The sequence below is a fragment of the Oncorhynchus masou genome, chromosome 6, assembly GCF_036934945.1.
Source record: "Oncorhynchus masou masou isolate Uvic2021 chromosome 6, UVic_Omas_1.1, whole genome shotgun sequence".
Classification (NCBI taxonomy): Eukaryota; Metazoa; Chordata; class Actinopteri; order Salmoniformes; family Salmonidae; genus Oncorhynchus; species Oncorhynchus masou.
Window position 1 is genome coordinate 16,751,042 of NC_088217.1, and position 23,397 is coordinate 16,774,438.

General features: G+C 45.9%; 1 protein-coding gene across 3 annotated transcripts in view; it reads right to left on the reverse strand.

The window, feature by feature from the left end:
* Positions 1 to 23,397, reverse strand: part of LOC135541424 (tensin-2-like) — a 56,907-nt gene that overhangs the window by 23,001 nt on the left and 10,509 nt on the right. The window contains exons 1-14 of one of the 3 annotated variants that reach the window (XM_064967666.1): positions 21,533 to 21,703; positions 21,306 to 21,355; positions 18,489 to 18,666; positions 17,415 to 17,465; positions 9,052 to 9,174; positions 8,888 to 8,952; positions 8,730 to 8,813; positions 8,479 to 8,594; positions 8,041 to 8,101; positions 7,698 to 7,773; positions 6,638 to 6,767; positions 2,858 to 2,923; positions 2,570 to 2,686; positions 172 to 1,581 (exon numbers count right to left, since the gene is read on the reverse strand). In XM_064967666.1, the coding sequence (XP_064823738.1) occupies positions 172 to 1,581; positions 2,570 to 2,686; positions 2,858 to 2,923; positions 6,638 to 6,767; positions 7,698 to 7,773; positions 8,041 to 8,101; positions 8,479 to 8,594; positions 8,730 to 8,813; positions 8,888 to 8,952; positions 9,052 to 9,174; positions 17,415 to 17,465; positions 18,489 to 18,650 (2,461 nt within the window). In that variant the 5' untranslated portion in view covers positions 18,651 to 18,666; positions 21,306 to 21,355; positions 21,533 to 21,703. The other 2 variants (XM_064967665.1, XM_064967667.1) reach the window with 2 other exon arrangements.

A 23,397-nucleotide genomic window follows, 5' to 3' on the forward strand; every position in this document is an offset into this window, starting at 1 on the left:
CTCCTCCTTCACTACAACTAGATGTAATGTCAGGCGCATTAAGTGATGCTATGTTTTCTGTTATTTTCTGGATTTTTTTGTTTGATACAACATATTGGAAGATTTTTGATCCCTCTGAAGGCCTAGGTCCTATAGTCACGGTTCACCACTGTGTGAGGTTGCATCACTTACAAGTGTCAGTCTGTTGCTGCAGGTCGGTGGGTGGTTCCGATTGGGAGTCACCAGGGTTTGGGCTACCAGGGGGCAGGGGTAAGGTGGACCCAGACTGGTACCCCGAGGCATACCTCGGGCTCCTGTGTCTCCCCGAGGGGGAGTCCTGCTGGTAGGGAGAGCAAGAGCAGGAGTGGCAGGGGGGTAGGGGTGTGTTGTACCCACTGCTGCCACCGGGGTTGTCCAGGAGGGGTTGGGGGCTGGGGTACCCGGGACCCTGACCCAGGGGGGAGTGACAGCCTATATAGGGTGACATCCCTCTCACTGACCTCCGTTGCCAAAACTCTGCCTCTCTCTCCGCCACCCACGGATTATCCGGCACCCATAGCTGAGAAGGCCCCTCCCTCCCCCGCCTCAGCCCCGCATCCCTGTCCCACAGCTCAGAGTCCTGCCCTCGGGGCCAGTGCAGGCTCTCTGGTTGGTCCGGGCACAGCGGGTGGAAGGCTCTGGCTGAAGCCGATTGGTGCTCTTGCCTGCAGGTGCAGTCTCGGCATGGGCAGCCATCAGAGTGAGGAGGAGCCGCCGGGCTGAAAAACATCTCCCTATATGGGCTGGAGGGCAGGGATTGGTGGGAGAGGCGAGGTGGGGCAGGGCGGGTGGTGGGGTAATGAAAGACCCGACACTCCTCTCCACCGCAGAAGAGCCTATTGGAGCCCGGGATGGTGTGGGAGTTTGGGGGGGCATGTTCAGGGGCGGGGTAGGGGTAGCATGGCCGATGGAGACAGGGTAAAGGTGGCGGGGGACATTCCCGCGGCAACTTGGGCAGGGGATGGGCACTATGGCGATGGCACATGTCCAGATGGGGCTCCAGGGGGCGAGGAGACACCGGCTGCTGGGAGGGTAAGGCGGATAATGCTCGGCTCTTTAGGTTCCCCTTGATGCTGCTGTTACAGCGGGCCATACAATGTCCGTTAGCAAAGCACGGCTCCCTCTCCCAACCCGATGCCTCCCTACACTTCTGACATGTTCGACCGTGGCATGACCACTGCTCCCGCCTCAGCCCACCTTCTGGAACAGAGTCTCCATCATCCAAAATTGCCGTTTCTCGGTCTCTCTCCCTCTGCATTGCCCTGTCTCTCTCTCCACCCTCCCCCCTCCGCAGTAGACAGTCCACCACCTCCTTCTCATTCTTCAGGCGGGACAGGGGGCAAGGAGGGGGGTCCTCCATGTGTTCGGAGGGGGTGGAGGAGTGTCCCGAGTCGGAGCTGAGGGACAGGGGCTGAGGTTGAGATTGAGATTGAGGCTGGGCCGGTGGAGGGGGCTTGGCTGTGGGGTTGCCTGTGGAGCATGCATTGGGAGAACCCCGGCCTCGATGCTTCTTCACTTGGGCGTACAGGCTGCCATCCAGAGGACCACGCGTGTGGGAGATGTCTGACAACCAGAGAGGGATTCAGGGTTAGCTTGTGTGTATGAGTCCAGGAATGTTGTCTTGGTGGCGTGAGTACGTACACTAGAGATGTGTGGGTATAGTTGCGTGCATGATAAACTATGTATGTCTGTAGGGCAGAGTGGGGTAAGTTGAGCCATTTTTTACATTCAGTATCACTCCTTCAAGGGAAATCTATTATTCTTTCTAACAAATATATCTACGTATATTTCAGAATGTTAAGTAATGTAACTCTAGAAATAATCAGAATTCATGTAAACATTACATTTTTTTAAAACATAGCTTATCCAAAAGAAAGTGATCTCTTGGCACAACTTATGGGATAAATTGCCGCCCTCAAATTTCTGTACTGAATGAAATATTACCACTACCTTTTAAAACCATGTCTATCTTTATTTCACAAACACAATTCATCGCAATCGCTTCGTTGTCTTTGAATCATTTTAAGCATATTTTAACACAGGCTTAACAGAACACACATTTTGTACTTTTTTTAAACACTCATCACATAGGCCGTTTTAACCTCATAACCCAGTGATAACGCCTTGCATTATGCCAGTGAAGAAAACGTTTAAATTGGCTCAACTTACCACATGATCATTGGCTCAACTTACCCCAAGGCAAACATTTTAACAATATAAGACCACACAGTTACAAGGATGCACTTTCATGCTAGGTTTAGGGCCTTATATTGAAGCTTATAGAGACCCCAACTTATGTATAGAACAATCTTACAACGATCTACTTAGGTTTAGATACAAGCATCATAAAACCTTTAACGCAATAAATACATTTGAAAATCTGTTTTTTTGTACATAACTTGCTTACCACATTTCCCATGTGGTTTCTTCCTTCACAGACGCTATGATTCATTTTGAGTATAGTTTCCTAGAAACAAGGGTGACTCAACTGTGTATGGCTCAACTTACCCCACTCTTCCTATGTGTATGAGTGTGTGTGTTTCACCCTTACCCTCAGTGCTATCCTGGTGGTGCAGATTGAAGTTCTCATAGGAGTCCCAGCGCATCACTGGGTCTGAGGTGTTGCAGTCCACTGAAACAGATGGGTCATTCTTACAGTACTCTCGCCCTGTGAAGAAAGAGATTGATACTAGATATCATACACACCTGGAATTCAGACACACATACAACACACTAACAAGGATGTGCACACACATGTGCACACACAGCTTTGTACGCTCACACACAGCTTTGTACGCTCACACACAGCTTTGTAAACACACACTCTCTCTCTCAGTACCTTTCATTTTCTCTGGGCCATAGGAGAAGATAAACTCCACCGTAGCATCTGGAGGGAAGCGGTCATCTACGGAGAGACAAACAGCCCAGACTAAACAACCCAAACATATACAGTGGGGCAAAAAAGTATTTAGTCAGCCACCAATTGTGCAAGTTCTCCCCCTTAAAAAGATGAGGCCTGTAATTTTCATCTTAGGTACACTTCAACTATGACAGACAAAATGAGAAAAAAAATCCAGAAAATCATACACAGTGTATCAAATTCTCTCTCTCTCTCTTATCTCACATATTTCTCTCTCTCTCATATATATATATAAAATATATATATATATAAAATATATATATATATAATATAATATATATATAATATATATATATATAATATATATATATCATATATATATAATATATATCAAATATACATTACATTTGCTGTATAAGATACACACATGAAATATGCTGTGTGTATCTTATACACAGTATATTTCAGTTTAGTTTAAGTATGTTATAAATACACTGCGTGGACAAAACATTATGAGCAGGTCTTTCCATGATATGACTGTGACCAGGTGAATGCTATGGTCCCTTATTGATGTCACTTGTTAAATCCACTTCAAATCAGTGTAAATGAAGGGGAGGAGACAGGTCAAAGAAGGATTTTTAATGGGCCTTGTAGAGTCCATGCTCAGAGGAGTTGAGGCTATAAGTAAGTGACTTCACTACCCCAGCCTGAGACTTCACCAGCTCAGTAAGTGACTTCACTACCCCAGCCTGACTTCACCAGCTCAGTAAGTGACTTCACTACCCCAGCCTGACTTCACCAGCTCAGTAAGTGACTTCACTACCCCAGCCTGACTTCACCAGCTCAGTAAGTGACTTCACTACCCCAGCCTGACTTCACCAGCTCAGTAAGTGACTTCACTACCCCAGCCTGCTCAGTAAGTGACTTCACTACCCCAGCCTGACTTCACCAGCTCAGTAAGTGACTTCACTACCCCAGCCTGACTTCACCAGCTCAGTAAGTGACTTCACTACCCCAGCCTGACTTCACCAGCTCAGTAAGTGACTTCACTACCCCAGCCTGACTTCACCAGCTCAGTAAGTGACTTCACTACCCCAGCCTGACTTCACCAGCTCAGTAAGTGACTTCACTACCCCAGCCTGACTTCACCAGCTCAGTAAGTGACTTCACTACCCCAGCCTGACTTCACCAGCTCAGTAAGTGACTTCACTACCCCAGCCTGACTTCACCAGCTCAGTAAGTGACTTCACTACCCCAGCCTGACTTCACCAGCTCAGTAAGTGACTTCACTACCCCAGCCTGACTTCACCAGCTCAGTAAGTGACTTCACTAGCTCCCAGCCTGACTTCACCAGCTCAGTAAGTGACTTCACTACCCCAGCCTGACTTCACCAGCTCAGTAAGTGACTTCACTACCCCAGCCTGACTTCACCAGCTCAGTAAGTGACTTCACTACCCCAGCCTGACTTCACCAGCTCAGTAAGTGACTTCACTACCCCAGCCTGACTTCACCAGCTCAGTAAGTGACTTCACTACCCCAGCCTGACTTCACCAGCTCAGTAAGTGACTTCACTACCCCAGCCTGACTTCACCAGCTCAGTAAGTGACTTCACTACCCCAGCCTGACTTCACCAGCTCACCAAGTGACTTCACTACCCCAGCCTGACTTCACCAGCTCACCAGCTAAGTGACTTCACTACCCCAGCCTGACTTCACCAGCTCAGTAAGTGACTTCACTACCCCACTGACTTCCCAGCCTGACAGCCTGAGACTTCACCAGCTCAGTAAGTGACTTCACTACCCCAGCCTGACTTCACCAGCTCAGTAAGTGACTTCACTACCCCAGCCTGACTTCACCAGCTCAGTAAGTGACTTCACTACCCCAGCCTGACTTCACCAGCTCAGTAAGTGACTTCACTACCCCAGCCTGACTTCACCAGCTCAGTAAGTGACTTCACTACCCCAGCCTGACTTCACCATCTCAGTAAGTGACTTCACCAGCTCAGTAAGTGACTTCACCAGCTCAGTAAGTGACTTCACCAGCTCAGTAAGTGACTTCACCAGCTCAGTAAGTGACTTCACCAGCTTCACCAGCTCTTCACCAGCTCAGTAAGTGACTTCACCAGCTCAGTAAGTGACTTCACCAGCTCAGTAAGTGACTTCACCAGTAAGTGACTTCACCAGCTCAGTAAGTGACTTCACCAGCTCAGAGACTTCACCAGCTCAGCCTGAGACTTCACCAGCTCAGTAAGTGACTTCACCAGCTCAGTAAGTGACTTCACCAGCTCAGTAAGTGACTTCACCAGCTCAGTAAGTGACTTCACCAGCTCAGTAAGTGACTTCACCAGCTCATTAAGTGACTTCACCAGCTCAGTAAGTGACTTCACCAGCTCAGCCTGAATTCACCAGCTCAGTAAGTGACTTCACCAGCTCAGTAAGTGACTTCACCAGCTCAGTAAGTGACTTCACCAGCTCAGCCTGAATTCACCAGCTCAGTAAGTGACTTCACCAGCTCAGTAAGTGACTTCACCAGCTCAGTAAGTGACTTCACCAGCTCAGTAAGTGACTTCACCAGCTTAGTAAGTGACTTCACCAGCTCAGCCTGAGACTTCACCAGCTCAGTAAGTGACTTCACCAGCTCAGTAAGTGACTTCACCAGCTCAGTAAGTGACTTCACCAGCTCAGTAAGTGACTTCACCAGCTCAGTAAGTGACTTCACCAGCTCAGTAAGTGACTTCACCAGCTCATTAAGTGACTTCACCAGCTCATTAAGTGACTTCACCAGCTCAGTAAGTGACTTTACCAGCTTAGTAAGTGACGTCACCAGCTCAGTAAGTGACTTCACCAGCTCAGTAAGTGACTTCACCAGCTCAGTAAGTGACGTCACCAGCTCAGCCTGACTTTACCAGCTTAGTAAGTGACGTCACCAGCTCAGTAAGTGACTTCACCAGCTCAGTAAGTGACTTCACCAGCTTAGTAAGTGACATCACCAGCTCAGCCTGACTTCACCAGCTTAGTAAGTGACGTCACCAGCTCAGCCTGAATTCACCAGCTCAGTAAATACCCCTCTATCTACTTCTCCCTTGCTCTATTCCGCTACATGTGCAGGAGGCCATCCCCAGTCTCCAAGTGTTGTACTGGCCCACCGCAATGGGACAAGATAATCCCAGCATACCAAACCCTTCCCTAACCCGGACGACGCTGGGCCAAATGTGCGCCTGGGATCGAACCCGGGTCTGTAGTCACGCCTCAAGCACTGCGATGCAGTGCCTTAAACCGCTGCGACACTTGGAAGGCCCAGTGGCTCTTTTCTGATGAGGAGATGGAGAACCTGGAGACCATTCTGGGCATGTTGGAGTTGGCAGTGGAGATGTGCTTACTCTCTGCCTCTGAGCTATCAGTTAGGATATTGGTAGGTATAGGTTTGCTAATAAATTGTTTATTTGTATAACAATATTCTATTTAAAATTAAAATTAAATATTTTATCAAAAATGGTTGCTTCTTGTCAGATTGTGTTGTGTCTTGCCTACAAGTCAGATTTCTGTATGTGTGTGTGTGTATATGTGTGTGTGTTAGTGAGCGAGAAAGTGTGCGTGTGCAAAGGAGTGAGACTGCGTGCTTGCGTGTCTGTCTATCTGACTGCCTCCACTAATAAGCAACTGCATATCATCCTGAAACACAACCATTCCCTGTTCCCCTTCCTCCCCCTCCTTCCTAAACTCCCTGAAATCCCCTCTATCCCACCCCTGATAAAGGTACCTGCACAGGCCAGGTCCAGCTCTCCCTTGCCGAACCACAGCTGAGCTCCGTGGACTGTACAGGTGTGGAACTGCAGCCTGAACACCGCCTCCCTCTCTGAGCCACGTGGCCGCCGGTGGTAGCACTTCACCTGGATAGAGGGGGAGAGACCGAGAAGGTTGGGATAGAGAGACCGAGAAGGTTGGGATAGAGAGAGGGGGAGAGAGAAAGAGACCGAGAAGGTTGGGATAGAGAGAGGAAGAGACCGAGAAGGTTGGGATAGAGAGAGGAAGAGACCGAGAAGGTTGGGATAGAGAGAGGGGGAGACCGAGAAGGTTGGGATAGAGAGAGGGGGAGAGAGGAAGAGACCGAGAAGGTTGGGATAGAGAGAGGGGGAGAGAGGGAGAGACCGAGAAGGTTGGGATAGAGAGAGGGGGAGAGAGGGAGAGACCGAGAAGGTTGGGAGAGAGAGACCGAGAAGGTTGGGATAGAGAGAGGGGGAGAGAGGGAGAGACCGAGAAGGTTGGGATAGAGAGAGGGGGAGAGAGGGAGAGACCGAGAAGGTTGGGATAGAGAGGGGGGAGAGGAGGGAGAGACCGAGAAGGTTGGGATAGAGAGAGGGGAGAGAGGGAGAGACCGAGAAGGTTGGGATAGAGAGGGAGAGACCGAGAAGGTTGGGATAGAGACCGAGAAGGTTGGGATAGGAGAGGGGAGAGAGGGAGAGACCGAGAAGGTTGGGATAGAGAGAGGGGGAGAGACCGAGAAGGTTGGGATTGGGAGAGAGAGGGGAAGAGACCGAGAAGGGAGAGACCGAGAAGGTTGGGATAGAGAGAGGGGGAGAGAGGGAGAGACCGAGAAGGTTGGGAGAGAGGGAGAGAATAAAATTTGGAGTGTAAATGCTTATTTTTGCGCCACATTGGCAACAAAAGCTCTAATCAATCGCATTCTTATTCAAATGCAATATGGAGGATAGTTTGTTTACTTCTGTAGCTATAATCCAATAGGAGATAGTAGAGTATGAATGACAGGAGTGAAAGCTCACCACTGGGCATCAATTTTGTGTCTAACAGTGCTCTCTCACCATGATGTCCCCCTTCAACAGTAGTGCTGGCTCGAGCGTCACACACAGCTTCTTCGCCCTGGAGCCCTGGGGGTCGCTATGCATACAGACAGACATAAACATAGTCAAAACACATGCTAACATAGTAAAACACACCTCAACATAGTAAAACACAGGTAAACCATGTTCAGTTGGAGTAAACTCAAACCAGCACACATGTAAACAGACAGTAGCACGTATAAACAAGTCCCAACAAAGGTACACAACTGTGTGTGACGGTGGAAAGGGAACACAGTGAAAAACACAGTAGAGATCATATGCTATTATTCACCACAATCACAGTTAACAACATAAATTAGCTCACTAGATGCCCGAGGTGAAGACCAGCTGTAGACACTGATAGATCTTCAGGAAAGGATAGTAACCTGCGCAGAGAGGAGGAGTGTGAGAAAGAAGAAGACAGCAGGGGGAGAAAGAGGGTGTTGATGTGATGTCATTAAACAAGGAGTTGAAATCTATCCCACCAAAGTTCCTAAGTTAAATAAAAATACTAATGTTGATACTCCTAACAGTACTAGACTAATCAGTTCCAACTCATTTCCATATCAACATTTTCTGTTGTTTCAACTTGAAAAGAAGAGTTCCTACACACATTTGACCTTTCATTTTCAACTAAACTTGATCTTCTGAGTTGACTGAAATTATAACCATTAGGCATCATGGTCATTTATATTTTCAAGTTGAAACAACACAGATTTGACATTGTAGTGTACTACATTACATTCTACAGTAGGACACTGACCTCCCCTTGCTGCCTGGAAGTTGGGCAGGTTGGGGATCAGAACATGGTGAAGGTGCAGAGGACTGCTGTTCATCTTGATCGCCCCCGACAGCAGACCCCCAAAGTAGTACATATACCTGGGGAGGAGAGAGCGCGAGAGAGAGACGGGGGTATAAAATTAGGAGCTAAAACGCACAAGGAGGAGAAATGGGAGGAATATGCAGGAAAGTTGCATGGCATAAGAGAAAGAGGGAGAGGGGAGATGTTCTTACCTGTTCTGGGAGGGTTGCAGCGAGGAGGAGACTTTATCCTCACAGAACTTCCTCATGGCCAGAGTGGTTATGGCCTGGTCCGCTCTACACACACACACAAACAGTCTATCAATAAACAGGCTACCCCCCCCCCCCTCACCCCCACACACATCACATACCCTGCAGAGATCTTGCTGTAGTGCATGTAGGCACCCACAATGACCCCCATCTTCCCTGTGTTTCCCTGAGAGAGAGAGAGAAAAAATATATACAAGAGAGATGTAAGATAACTGGACATATTTGAAGAGAAAACAACACAATACATCACTAAACCCTCCCTGACCTTGCAGTGAAGGACGATCACGTTGCTGGGGTCAGAGGTCAGCCAGGTCTCCATGACCTTACACATGGCACAGATCCCCTCCAGCGGAGGGGCGTGCAGGTCGGGCCAACCAAAGTCTTCAACCTGAAGATGAGAACATTTTAGGTTCTGAGGGCTATTTAGTTAGCCTGCTCCCAGACTTGTTTGTACTTTCTTGCCAGTATATTGTCATGTTTGGAATGACAATATGACCATAGTAGTTGGCAAGACAACACAAACAGATGTGGACCAGGCTATTATTTATCGACTTATTCACACATGAATACTGGACTAGTAGCACTCTGAAGTGTGTGTTTATTAGGTCTGTCCCCCCCAAAAAATCTTGGTCGCCTGGAGTGGTCTGTTCTTCCGACAAATTGATTGGTCTAAATGTTTAAATGTATATTTTTCCCTATATAGACACACCCTATGTGTTTTAATAAAACCAACTATATCTAGGCTACTGAGCTTGTCTGATGCTTTAAGCACACTGTGATTAAATAATTAAGACACACAAATTACTCAATAGGGAGCCAGAGATTAAGATTAAGATTAAGCCTAACCAGATTCTGCCATTAAGCTCCTGAAGTTGTTGTTAGATGATAGGCTACACCAGGGGTTGCCACCCTTTTCCATTTGGAGTGCCAATTTATTCTACCGATCTGCCTTTTATGATTTTCAGATGTACATTTTCGTGGAACAGTTTCATTTAAATTATAATAAAGTCTTCATATCTCAAAATCCTTATCATGTGGTTAATCAAAATTCTAAAATGAACTTCTATTGTCATATAGCCTACATAAAGCCAAACAATATAACATTGCACCCTGCATGTAGAAAATATTCAGATAAAAATAAATATCCTCTAAATCGCATTGGTTACACATGGCCTGTCTGCAAGGAACTTGAAACATGTTGGGTCCAGCCTGAAGCTCATGCTGGCAAACTTGCAACATTGTATAAAATATTTTGGGCACTCAGAGTTACCTGAGCCAGTGAGTTCCGGACAGACAAAGTTGTAGACTATTAGTGCAAGGGATAAGAAGTAATCAGGTAGGCCTATTTTATGACAGAGCACAAAAAATGTTTCCCCTTTCATTCAGAGTGAAAGAGAGCTGGAAAGATTTTTCAAATAGGCTACATTGAGGAACTATTGTCATTCTCAACGGATGTAAAAACAGACTTTGTTTACTTGCATTTGAGGTGAAGAAAAACATATTTAAGCAGCTCTACAGTGGTGGTGAGTTAATAAGACAATCAGAAATACTATCAGATCGGGGCGCTAGTGTGCATGCGTATGGAGTATGGAGGTGATGGAGCAAAGGTGCACATTACGAGATGTGTTGCAGACCAATGGAGAGGTGGAGGTGATGGAGCAACGACGCACATTCCGAGATGTCAGACCAATGAGATGATGGAGCAAAGGTGCACATTACGAGATCTGTTGCAGACCAATGGAGAGGTGGAGGTGATGGAGCAACGACGCACATTCCGAGATGTGTTGCAGACCAATGGAGAGGTGGAGGTGATGGAGCAACGACGCACATTCCGAGATGTGTTGCAGACCAATGCGAGAGGCGGAGGTGAAATACAGCCTGCGGTTTCCAGCAAAGCTGCATGTTCATCACAACTGCATGACAAAAGTCTTCACTAGGCCGAAGAGGCTGCCACCTACTGAAAGTGTGAAATCACAACCCACAAATTTCTGCGATAATGACTGCAGAAACAGTGGATTCTATGTTTATTAACCTCTTACACTTATGGTAACGTATTTCATTTGATTTAAAAAAACCGTGGAAACAAGATGTTTTGTCACAAAAAGATGCTCGACTATGCATATAATTGCTCTGTTCTAAAGAAATCACTCTGACGTGTCCAGAAATACAAATATCTTCTCTGTGCGTGCCCTTTAATGTGAGCTTCAGGCAAAACCAAGATGACTTGGCATCCAGGAAATGACAAGGATTTTTGAGGCTCTGTCTTTCAGATCTCCTTATATGGCTGTGAAGCAAGAGGAATGAGTCTGCCCTTTCTGTCGTTTCCCTGGTGTCTGCAGCATTGTGGACGGGTTTTGTAGGCAGATCGTTGGAAGATTGACCATAAGAGAACAGTGGGGACGTGTCGGGTTTCACTGGGGAAGCAGTGGGGAGCAAAGTTTCACTGGGGAAGCAGTATTTTTCCATGGGGCACAGTGGGAGAGCAAGCTTCACTGGGGAACTGCAGTGGGGAAGAGATTCATGTGAAAAAACACCTGGGGATTGATTCCAAACAACGTTTGCCATGTTTCTCTGGGGAAGCATTATGTAGTTAATCACTGGGGAAGCAGTTGGGTGACTGCATTTCTCTGGGGAAGCAGTGGGGAGCCAGGCGCTGTAGAAAGTGGAACGGTTTCTCCTGGGGAAGCACACAGACGCTTTCAGGGGAACACTGGGCATTTGGTATGTGGCTGGGTTTCACTTGAAAACAGTGGGGAGCGGGTTTCAAAGGGGAAATGATTTTATTTATTTGGTTATCTGGCTTTTGGAAAAGTGGGGAGCTACATGTTTCACTGGGGAATGCAGTGGGGAGAGCGGGTTTCACTGGGGAAGCACAAATTAGTCAATTTCATGGTTCAAAAGCATATTTTCAAAATCTGGGAAGCAGTGGGGAGAAAAGGTTTCACTGGGGAAGCAAACGGGTTTTTTGGGGATTTTAGTGGGGATTTTCTGAAAGCAGTGGGGAAGCGTTGGTTATGCTAATGAGCCTGGGGAGGCTTAGTCACAATCCCGGATCCGGGATGGGGAGTTTCAAGAGGTTATTAATAAGCGGGTTTCGTCTGGGGAAAAACAACCGTGGAGATGGCTGTTAAGTCTGACTGTTGTTAGCTTAGTAGCATAGTACTGGGTCTGTTCTAGCCATCATGCCCGGCGGTCCTCATTTACGTGAGATGGGGAGAACAATGCTTCATTTGGGGAAGCAGTGGGGAGGGCGGGTTTCTCTGGGGAAGCAGTGGGGAGAGCGGGTTTCTCTGGGGAAGCAGTGGGGAGAGCGGGTTTCACTGGGGAAGCAGAGGGGAGAGCGGGTTTCACTGGGGAAGCAGTGGGGAGAGCGGGTTTCACTGGGGAAGCAGTGGGGAGAGCGGGTTTCACTGGGGAAGCAGTGGGGAGAGCGGGTTTCTCTGGGGAAGCAGTGGGGAGAGCGGGTTTCACTGGGGAAGCAGTGGGGAGAGCGGGTTTCACTGGGGAAGCAGTGGGGAGAGCGGGTTTCACTGGGGAAGCAGTGGGGAGAGCGGGTTTCCCTGGGGAAGCAGTGGGGAGAGCGGGTTTCACTGGGGAAGCAGTGGGGAGAGCGGGTTTCACTGGGGAAGCAGTGGGGAGAGCGGGTTTCTCTGGGGAAGCAGAGGGGAGAGTGGGTTTCACTGGGGAAGCAGTGGGGAGAGTGGGTTTCACTGGGGAAGCAGTGGGGAGAGCGGGTTTCCCTGGGGAAGCAGTGGGGAGAGCGGGTTTCTCTGGGGAAGCAGAGGGGAGAGCGGGTTTCACTGGGGAAGCAGTGGGGAGGGCGGGTTTCACTGGGGAAGCAGTGGGGAGAGCGGGTTTCCTGGGGAAGCAGTGGGGAGAGCGGGTTTCACTGGGGAAGCAGTGGGGAGAGCGTGTTTCTCTGGGGAAGCAGTGGGGAGAGCGGGTTTCCCTGGGGAAGCAGTGGGGAGAGCGGGTTTCACTGGGGAAGCAGTGGGGAGAGCGTGTTTCTCTGGGGAAGCAGTGGGGAGAGCGGGTTTCTCTGGGGAAGCAGTGGGGAGAGCGGGTTTCACTGGGGAAGCAGTGGGGAGAGCGGGTTTCTCTGGGGAAGCAGTGGGGAGAGCGGGTTTCCCTGGGGGGGGGAGAGATCTTGGGAATCAGGCAGATGTTAATACTGTCACATTAGTCTCGAGGAACGTGAATGGTCTCGGCTACACATGCAAAACAGGCATGGTATTAAAGCACTTGAAATCACTTGGTGCTGACAATTTTCCTGCAAGAAACGCACTTTAGCCACGGTGCAGCGGCATCTGAGATCCAACTGAAGTTTATCAATCACCCTTCTCCTCCAAAGCTAGAAGTGTCGCTACTCTCTTTCATAAAAACATCCCTTTTCAACTCTCCTCCATGTCTACAGACCCACATGTATCAGGGAACATTCATTCTTTTCCTGTCACCCTATTGAACGTCTATGGCCCTAACATTGACAACCCACATTTCTTTTGTGATGTTTTTGATTTGCTTCCAGATCTTAGTACCACTAATTTAATAATTAGAGGTGATTTTATTTGTTACCTTGTTCTGTATCTTGACTGACTGTCTACATGTACTACTTCAAATATCACTTCTGACCAGGTTGTAAATAATCTAATCCAGGAATCAGGTGGACATCTGGAGACTGCAACATCACACAGACAAAGACTACTCATTCTACTGTCATGTTCACAAGTCTTGTTCTAGAGTCGACTACTTCCTAATAGATTCACAAGTCTTGTTCTAGAGTCGACTACTTCCTAATAGATTCACAAGTCTTGTTCTAGAGTCGACTACTTCCTAATAGATTCACAAGTCTTATTCTAGAGTCGACTACTTCCTAATAGATTCACAAGTCTTGTTCTAGAGTCGACTACTTCCTAATAGATTCACAAGTCTTGTTCTAGAGTCGACTACTTCCTAATAGATTCACAAGTCTTGTTCTAGAGTCGACTACTTCCTAATAGATTCACAAGTCTTATTCTAGAGTCGACTACTTCCTAATAGATTCCAAACTGATGTGCTTAATTCAAAACACCATATCATCTTAATAAGCGACCACAGTCCAATTATGTTGTCCCTCATTCTTTCTTTACCAAAGCAGAATTACAGTTGGCTTTTTAAGCCCTCCTTGCTCACAGAGTTCCTCAAGACTAATGACACAGGAGTGGTATCTGATTCTACTCTATGGGACACATTTAAAGTGGTTATGAGGTCATATTATTTCAGTCTGCCATAAAAAAAGAGAAATGCAGTCGGTTAGAGGAGACATACAGAACTTCAACAATATTTTGAAATTAAAGTATGAATACAATTCTATTCTTGGTTCACAGGTCAGTAACCTCCTACTGAGACAAAATAATTTGAACTAGGGGACAAACCGGAAAGGTTGCTGGATAGACAACTAAAGGGCGCACAGGCAAATAGAGCAATCCATGAAATCTGGTCTAGGGCGGGTACTTTGCTGACAGACCCTAAAAAGATAAACAACTGCTTCAAATAATTTTACTCAGAGTTCTATTGTTCCAGATCCGATGCTTCTGGAACTGATGTATCAGCCTTCTTTGATTCCGTCAGCCTGCCAAAACTTGATGATAGCGCCAAAATATTATTGAACTCAAATTTCACAACAGAGGAAATAATGGAGGCAATAAAAGCTTCCCCACCTGGAAAGGCTGCAGGCCCGGATGGTTTTGGCTGTGAATTTTATAAAACCTTCAGTGAAGCTCTCGCTCCCATCTTACTCAGGATGTTCACTGATTCAACAGAAAATAATATTTTGCCAAAATCATTGTATGAAGCCACTATTTGCGTTCTGATGAAAAAAGGCAGAGAGGCAACAGATCCTGCAAATTATAGACCAATAGCATTGCTTAATTTTGATAAAAACATTATCACCAAAGTGCTTGCTGATAGGTTGAACAAACATGTAACAACCATTATTCCTTGGATCAGACAGGGTTTATCCCCGGCAGGTTCCCTTGTTCTAATGTGCGCAGGCTGCTGAACATTCTTTATGCAAATCAGGGGAGGGGCTCCAGGGCAGCTGTTATATCGCTAGATGCTCAAAAAGCATTTTACCAAATAGAATGGTCATATATGTTTGAAGCACTCACTAGATTTGGATTTGGCGACTCATTTATCACCTGGGTCCAAATGCTCTACGCCTGCTCAACATCCTCTATTCTGACCAACAATGACACATCCAGTCTCTTTGAACTATAAAGATCTGTTCAAAAGGGTTGCCTACTAAGTCCTTTGCTCTTCGCTGTCACCCTTGAACCCCTGGCGACACAAAAAAGGGCTCATCCTAATATCCAAGTTCTTAAAGTAGGAAACATAGAAAGCTGTATTTCGTTATATGCAGACAGTGTACTGTTATACCTCTTGGACCCAGTAGCCTCTGCCCCTAAACTACTAGACTTAATCAATTCATTTGGCAAACTATCTGGCTATTCAATAAATTGGGGAAAAGGTGATCTCATGTGTATCGCAGATCATTTTACAACAATGGTAGAGAGGATACCATTTAAAGTGGTGCATGACCACTTAACTTACCTGGGACTAGAAACACCTACAAATCCAAAGCTCATCTTCAAGCTAAACTACAGTGAACTGGTTGCAAAGCTAAAACAAAACATGGAGAGCTGGAGAATACTGTCTCTTTCCATGATGTGGCGCATTAATGCCATAAAAATGTTCTCTCTGCCCAGGTACCTTTATTTTTGCCAGAATCTCCCAATTTGTATTACCTAATCATTTTTTACAATCTTGTAATTTGTCTGGGGTTACAAAAACCACCGTATTCGTAAAGCACACTTGCAAAAGCCCAAGGAAAGTGGTGGCTGAGGCCTGCCTACCCATCTTCAAGAAGTATTACTCGGCTGCAAATGCCAGGGCATTAACGTACTGGCAACTGGGCAGTGGCTAAATATGGAACACAAGACTTTCAGGTTATGTCGATTTAGGACTCGGTTTACTGTGGATATAGATACTGTCGTACCTGTTTCCTCCAGCATCTTCACAAGGTCCTTTGCTGTTCTGGGATTGATTTGCACTTTTCGCACCAAAGTACGTTCATCTCTAGGAGATGCGTCACGTCTCCGCCATGAGCGGTATGATGGCAGCGCAGTCCCATGGTGTTTATACTTGAGTACTATTGTTTGAACCGATGAGCGTAGTACTCTCAGGCATTTGGAAATTGCTCCCAAGGATGAACCAGACCTGTGGAGGTCTACACATTTTTTTCTGAGGTCTTGGCTGATTTCTTTTGATTTTCCCATGATGTCAAGCAAAGAGGCACTGAGTTTGAAGGTAGGCCTTGAAATACATCCACAGGTACACCTCCAATTCACTAAAATTATGTCAATTAACCTAACAGAAGCTTCTAAAGCCATGACATAATTTTCTGGCATTTTCCAAGCTGTTTAAAGGCACAGTCAACTTAGTGTATATAAACTTCTGACCCACTGGAATTGTGATACAGTGAATTATAAGTGAAATAATCTGTCTGTAAACAAGTGTTGGAAAAATTACTTGTGTGATGCACAAAGTAGATGTCCTAACCGACTTGCCAAAACTGTAGTTTGTTAACAAGAAATTTGCGGTGTGGTTGAAAAACAATTTTTAATGACTACAACCTAATGTAAACTTTCGACTTCAACTGAGAGGGCCATTGACCCATAGGCAGATCTCACTCTCTTTGGCTGCTCAAAGTCTGTTCTAAGATCGTCATATGAGGAACAACAGGCTCTGATGTTTGGAATGGTGGTTGCAAAGAAGAACCCCCCCCCCTGCTTCAGTAGATGGCTAGCAGAAATAATTAACACCATTAACTTGGAAAATATTAGTTTTTTTAGGACCAACTCCTCCAGCAGTTTTCTCAAGGTTTGGGGTCTGTTTCTGGACTGTCTGGACAGAGACTGACTGTGAACACTAACTAGGAACACTTACTGCTGTTGTAACTGTCATTGTTTTTCTCTTGTTGTCCCATGTCTGGCCTAAGCAATACTTCATTTCATATGTCTGGCAGCTGTGTTTTTCTTGTGTGCTTTTGTTTGTACAAAATTGCAAAAGAAAATCCTTTCAAATAAAATATATATATTTTAAAAAATGCTAACAGATCCCCAAATGGGCACATTTTATAGGCTTATATTTGCGCGCATGCCATGTAGCCTAGGCCTACCTCTCTGAATAATCAGGTGCTCATCCTTACTCAACACTGACAGGAGCACTACAAATGAAAGACAATAAATAAATTGACAACTCATAAATGGAATGAAATGCCTAGGTGGTGCGATCTGAAAACAACTTTTCCAGTCTTGTCATTGAGAACGGTAAACATTGTAGATTAGAAATGATGGCAATTAAAGGTAAATGTACTACTGGTGATACTGGTGTGCCACCCCCGCGGCCTCCACAATGGATTAGTCCACTCACACAAGCGTGAATCAGACATCGTGACACCTGTCTGATTTATATATTTGCGACTGTTTGACTAAAAACTAAAAAAATCTTGGTCGACCAACAGCCTATCGACCAAACAAACGACCAGTTGACTACATGGGGTCAGCCCTAGTGTGTATGTAGTCAACCTACCTTGGGGCTGAGTCGTGTGATATCATGACGCTTCTCAGACAGGTTTAAGAGCTGGGAGAGGTAGATGTTGAGACAAAAAGACGAGGAAATCAACAATGTCATACCCAGCAAGCACACAACCACAACACAACTTTGTCTCAACTTTGACTGCAAGTTGTGTGGCAAAAATGCACATCACGTATGTGATTACAGGAAACAAAAGAATGAGCGTTTGTTTACAAAGAACAATATACTGTTTGCATTGCTTCTTCATAACACCACACAGTAACGTAGTTAATACCGAAAAGGAATGTAAGCATGACTAATGGTCACTTACTAGCTACATAAAAGACTAATGGAAGAAGATGGCATTAGCGCTCAATGGTTCGCAGGTTACGATACAAAACATTGTTGTTCACGGGTCATTACATTTCTGCCAGAACAAGTAAACAAACAAACAAACAAACACACACACACACCTTTGTTTTTGGTATTATAAAAGTGTAAGGGAGAAATTAAAATCTGTTTCAAATTAAATGTGATCTCCTTTTCATTGCAATTTGTGAGTATAATGTTTGATAAAATGGATCATACAATAAATGTATTCCATTTAAATGCCCATTTTATCTCCATATGGACAGAAGGGGGAAACCTTACCTTGTAAGGGCCGTTGTGGGTGCAGGTATTTACTTCACCAGAGTATTATAACGCCCCATTCCAAAAATCAAAGCCTTAATTCAGGACAATGATTTGTTGATAAATTGAATTAGGAGTGTTACTGCTTGGCAGGAGCAAAAGCCTGCACCCATGCCAGCCCTCTCATGGCGGGGTGCTAAGACAATAAATTAGCTCTGTGGAGTGACAATACGGTAAATGGGCTTCATTTTATTCATATGTATCGACTGATGTTCCCAGCACCAGGGTCATGTTCATTAGCGCACGCAAAAGTTTGAAAACTATTTGTTTGCAAGAACATTTAAACGAGCATAGTTCCTCCCTCCCTGTTTCAGTCTGTTTAGTTACCAAACCAGTTCACATTTTGGATGTGTGAATTGCTTTTTTCCAAAAACAGTAGTCCCCCCCCCCCCAACTCACCAGGAACTTATCTTGATGTTTGGACTTGAGCATAGCAGCCACTTCCTGTAGGTTGCCACGGTAGCGTTGTTCTTCCAGGTGAGGAAGAAAGAAGACAGAAATGATCCGCTCAGTGATGTAGGTGAGGTCAAAGTCATAGTGCCTCGCCATCACTCTCTCCATCACATGATTCACACTCCTGGAGGAGAGGAGAGAGGAGAAGGAGGAAAAGGGAGAAAGAGGGTCAATTACTCTATCGATCTCTCCATCATCGCTGTCTCTCTTCATTTCTCCTTCACCACCCACTCAAAGATTCACATTTCTTGCTGGGAAACCACAAAAACAATCACTTTGCGTTTTTCATCTGGCCAGGTCTTGATTACTTCATTGGCGAAGTGGGCAAAATTACGCAGGATATGCCAACAACTAAAAGTGAGCCATCATACTCATGCATAAAAAAATGAATAATGAATAATGAAAGAAAAGTAATGTAAGTTAGAATTTTGTAAAGCTAGTGTGGGAGAAGTAGAACTATTATTATTAGTTTTGATCAATAACGACAAACCTCCTGGCATTGACAACTTAGATGGAATTTTACTGAGGATGGTAACTGACTCTATAGTCACTCCTTTATTTAATCTGAGCCTAGAGGAAAGTCTTTGTCCTCAGGCCTGGTGGGAAGCCAAAGTCATTCTGCTACCCAAGAGCGGTAAAGCAACCTTTACTGGTTCTAAAAGCAGACCTATCAGTTTGCTGCCAGCTCTTAGCAAACATTGTAGAATAATAGTGAAGACATCAAAACTATTAAATAACACATATGGAATCATGTAGTAACCAAAAAAGTGTTAAACAAATCATAATATATTTTATATTTGAGATTCTTCAAAGTAGCCACCCTTTGCCTTGATGACAGCTTTGCACACTCTTGAAATACTCTCAACCAGATTCATGAGGTAGTCACCTGGAATGCATTTTAATTAACAGGTGTGCCTTGTTAAAAGTTCATTTGTGGTATTTCTTTCCTTCTTATTGTGTTTGAGCAATCAGTTATGTTGTGACAAGGTAGCATTGGTAAACAGAAGATAGCCCTATTTGGCAAGAACAGCTCAAATAAGCAAAGAGAAACTACAGTCCATCATTACTTTAAGACCTGAAGGTCAGTCAATCTGGAAAATGTCAAGAACTTTGAAAGTTTCTTCAAATGCAGTCGCAAGAACCATCAAGCGCTATGTTGAAACTGGCTCTCATGAGGACCACCAAAAGAAAGGAAGACCCAGAGTTAACTCCGCTGCAGAAGATGTTCATTAGAGTTACCAGCCTCAGAAATCAGCAAATAACTGCACCTCAGATTGCAGCCCAACTAAATGCTTCAGAGTTCAAGTAACAAACACATCTCAACATCAACTGTTCAGAGTAGACTGGGTGAATCAGGCCTTCATGTTCTAATTGCTGCAAAGAAACCACTACTAAAGGACACCAATGAAAAGAAGAGACTTTCTTGGGCCTAGAAACATGAGCAATTAACATTAGACTGGTGGAAATCTGTCCTTTGGTCTGATGAGATTTTGGGGATTTTTGGTTACAACTGCCGTGTTTTTATGAGAAACAAAGTAGGTGAACGGATGATCTCCGCATGTGTGGTTCCCACCATGAAACATGGTGTGATGGTGTGGGGGTGCTTTTCTGGTGACACTGTCAGTGATTTATTTAGAATTCAAGGCACACTTAACCAGCATGTCTACCACAGCATTCTGCAGCGAAACACCATCTCATCTGGTTTGTGCTTGGGACTATAATTTGTTTTTTAACAGGACAATGACCGAAAACACACCTCCGGGCTGTGTAAGGACTATTTGACCAAGAAGAGTGATGGAGTGCTGCATCAGATGACCTGGCCTCCACAATCACCCAACCTCAACCCAATTGAGATGGTTTGGGATTTGTTGGACCGCAGAGTGAAAGAAAAACAGCTAACAAGTGCTCAGGATATGTGGGAACTCCTTCAAGACTGTTGGACAAGCATTCATGAAGCTGGTTGAGAGAATGCCAAGAGTGTGCAAAGCTGTCATCAAGGCAAAGTGTGGCTACTTTGAAGAATCTCAAATATAAAACATATTTTGATTTGTTTAACACTTTTTTGGTTACTATATGATTCCATAATTATTTAATAGTTTTGATGTCTTCACTATTATTCTACAATGTAGAAAATAGTAAAAATAAAGAAAAACCCTTGAAAGAGTTGTTGTGTCCAAACTTTTGACTGGTACTGTATGTGTAACTGATAAATGTGCACACACACACACACACACACACACACACACACACACACACACACACACACACACACACACACACACACACACACACACACACACACACACACACACACACACACACACATTGATGTTTTCATGCAAATTGTAAAGTATTTTGTCTGTAATGTATTTTCCATTATGTGTCGGACCCCATTAAGACTAGCTGTCTCCATTGGCTGTAACGATTGTCGTCGGGGGAAGGAGAAGAGGACCAAAGTGCAGCATGGTACATATTCATAATACTTTTAATAAAGATGAATACTGGACAAAAACAACAAACCGACAAACTAAACAGTTCTGCAAGGTGCAACAAAAACACTAAACAGAAAATAACTACCCACAACCCATAGTGGGACAACAGGCTGCCTAAGTATGGTTCTCAATCAGAGACAACGATTGCCAGCTGCCTCCGATTGGGAACCATACCAGGCCAAGTCCTTCAATACTGACTGAAAGAGAACACGTCCTTCACTACTAAGTAGAAATATAACAAGTCCTTCACTGGTAAATATGTGATTGGTACCTGGGAAGGAAGTTCCTCTTCTTCTGGGACGAAGACCTTGTGGAGCCCTGCTGAGAATGAGGGAAAGAGATCAACTATTTTAGTTTGGGGCTTTTGTAGTACAGCACTGCAGTGAGTATCAGAATGAAAGACAGAGTGGAGAACACCTTACAAATGCCAAACTAAGTTCAAACAAACCAAATTACAATGACATGAAGGCAGGAGGACAGAGTTAAATGAATCCTCACCAGGTCTGGGTCGGTCTAGGAGGAATGAACAGGATAGGGGGACGAGAGAGGGAAGTGTGCTATTGGAGGGGAATCTCTCTCTCTCTCTCTCTCAAAGGCTGGAGAGACAACACTGCTGCTGTCATGCTGTCATCAGAGATTTACCCCTTCCCTATGACAGAGTAGCGGGGCGTGACTCCAGAGTACCCCTTCCATTTGACAGAGTAGCGGGGCGTGACTCCAGAATACCCCTTCCATTTGACAGAGTAGAGGGGCGTGACTCCAGTACCCCTTCCATTTGACAGAGTTAATACCCCTTCCATTTGACAGAGTAGCGGGGCGTGACTCCAGAATACCCCTTCCATTTGACAGAGTATGACTCCAGAATACCCCTTCCATTTGACAGAGTAGCGGGCGTGACTCCAGAGTACCCCTTCCATTTGACAGAGTAGCGGGGCGTGACTCCAGAATACCCCTTCCATTTGACAGAGTAGAGGGGCGTGACTCCAGAGTACCCCTTCCATTTGACAGAGTAGCGGGGCGTGACTTTAGTACCCCTTCCATTTGACAGAGTGTGGTGACTCCAGAATACCCCTTCCATTTGACAGACAAGAGGGGACTCCAGAGTACCCCTTCCATTTGACAGAGAATGACTCCAGAGTACCCCTTCCATTTGACAGAGTAGCGGGGCGTGACTCCAGAATACCCCTTCCATTTGACAGAGTAGCGGGCGTGACTCCAGAGTACCCCTTCCATTTGACAGAGTAGCGGGGCGTGACTCCAGAATACCCCTTCCATTTGACAGACAAGAGGGGCGTGACTCCAGAGTACCCCTTCCATTTGACAGAGTAGCGGGGCGTGACTCCAGAGTACCCCTTCCATTTGACAGAGTAGCGGGGCGTGACTCCAGAGTACCCCTTCCATTTGACAGAGTAGCGGGGCGTGACTCCAGAGTACCCCTTCCATTTGACAGAGTAGTGGGGCGTGACTCCAGAATACCCCTTCCATTTGTATATAGTTTGCCATTCATTTTTGTCCAATACAGGGGGGAATTCCCTTACATTTGACAGAGTAGCGGGGCGTGACTCCAGAGTACCCTTTCCATTTGACAGACTAGAGGGGCGTGACTCCAGAGTACCCCTTCCCTATGACAGAGTAGCGGGGTGTGACTCCAGAGTACCCCTTCCATTTGACAGAGTAGCGGAGCGTGACTCCAGAATACCCCTTCCATTTGACAGAGTAGCGGGGCGTGACTCCAGAATACCCCTTCCATTTGACAGAGTAGCGGGGCGTGACTCCAGAGTACCCCTTCCATTTGACAGAGTAGCGGGGCGTGACTCCAGAGTACCCCTTCCATTTGACAGAGTAGCGGGGCGTGACTCCAGAATACCCCTTCAATTTGACAGAGTAGAGGGGCGTGACTCCAGAGTACCCCTTCCCTATGACAGAGTAGCGGGGCGTGACTCCAGAGTACCCCTTCCATTTGACAGACTAGAGGGGCGTGACTCCAGAGTACCCTTCCCTATGACAGAGTAGCGGGGCGTGACTCCAGAGTACCCCTTCCATTTGACAGAGTAGCGGGGTGACTCCAGAGTACCCTTCCATTTGACAGAGTAGCGGGCGTGACTCCAGAGTACCCCTTCCATTTTACAGAGTAGCGGGCGTGACTCCAGAGTACCCCTTCCATTTGACAGAGTAGCGGGGCGTGACTCCAGAGTACCCCTTCCATTTGACAGAGTAGCGGGCGTGACTCCAGAGTACCCCTTCCATTTGACAGAGTAGCGGGGCGTGACTCCAGAGTACCCCTTCCATTTTACAGAGTAGCGGGGCGTGACTCCAGAGTACCCCTTCCATTTGACAGAGTAGCGGGGCGTGACTCCAGAGTA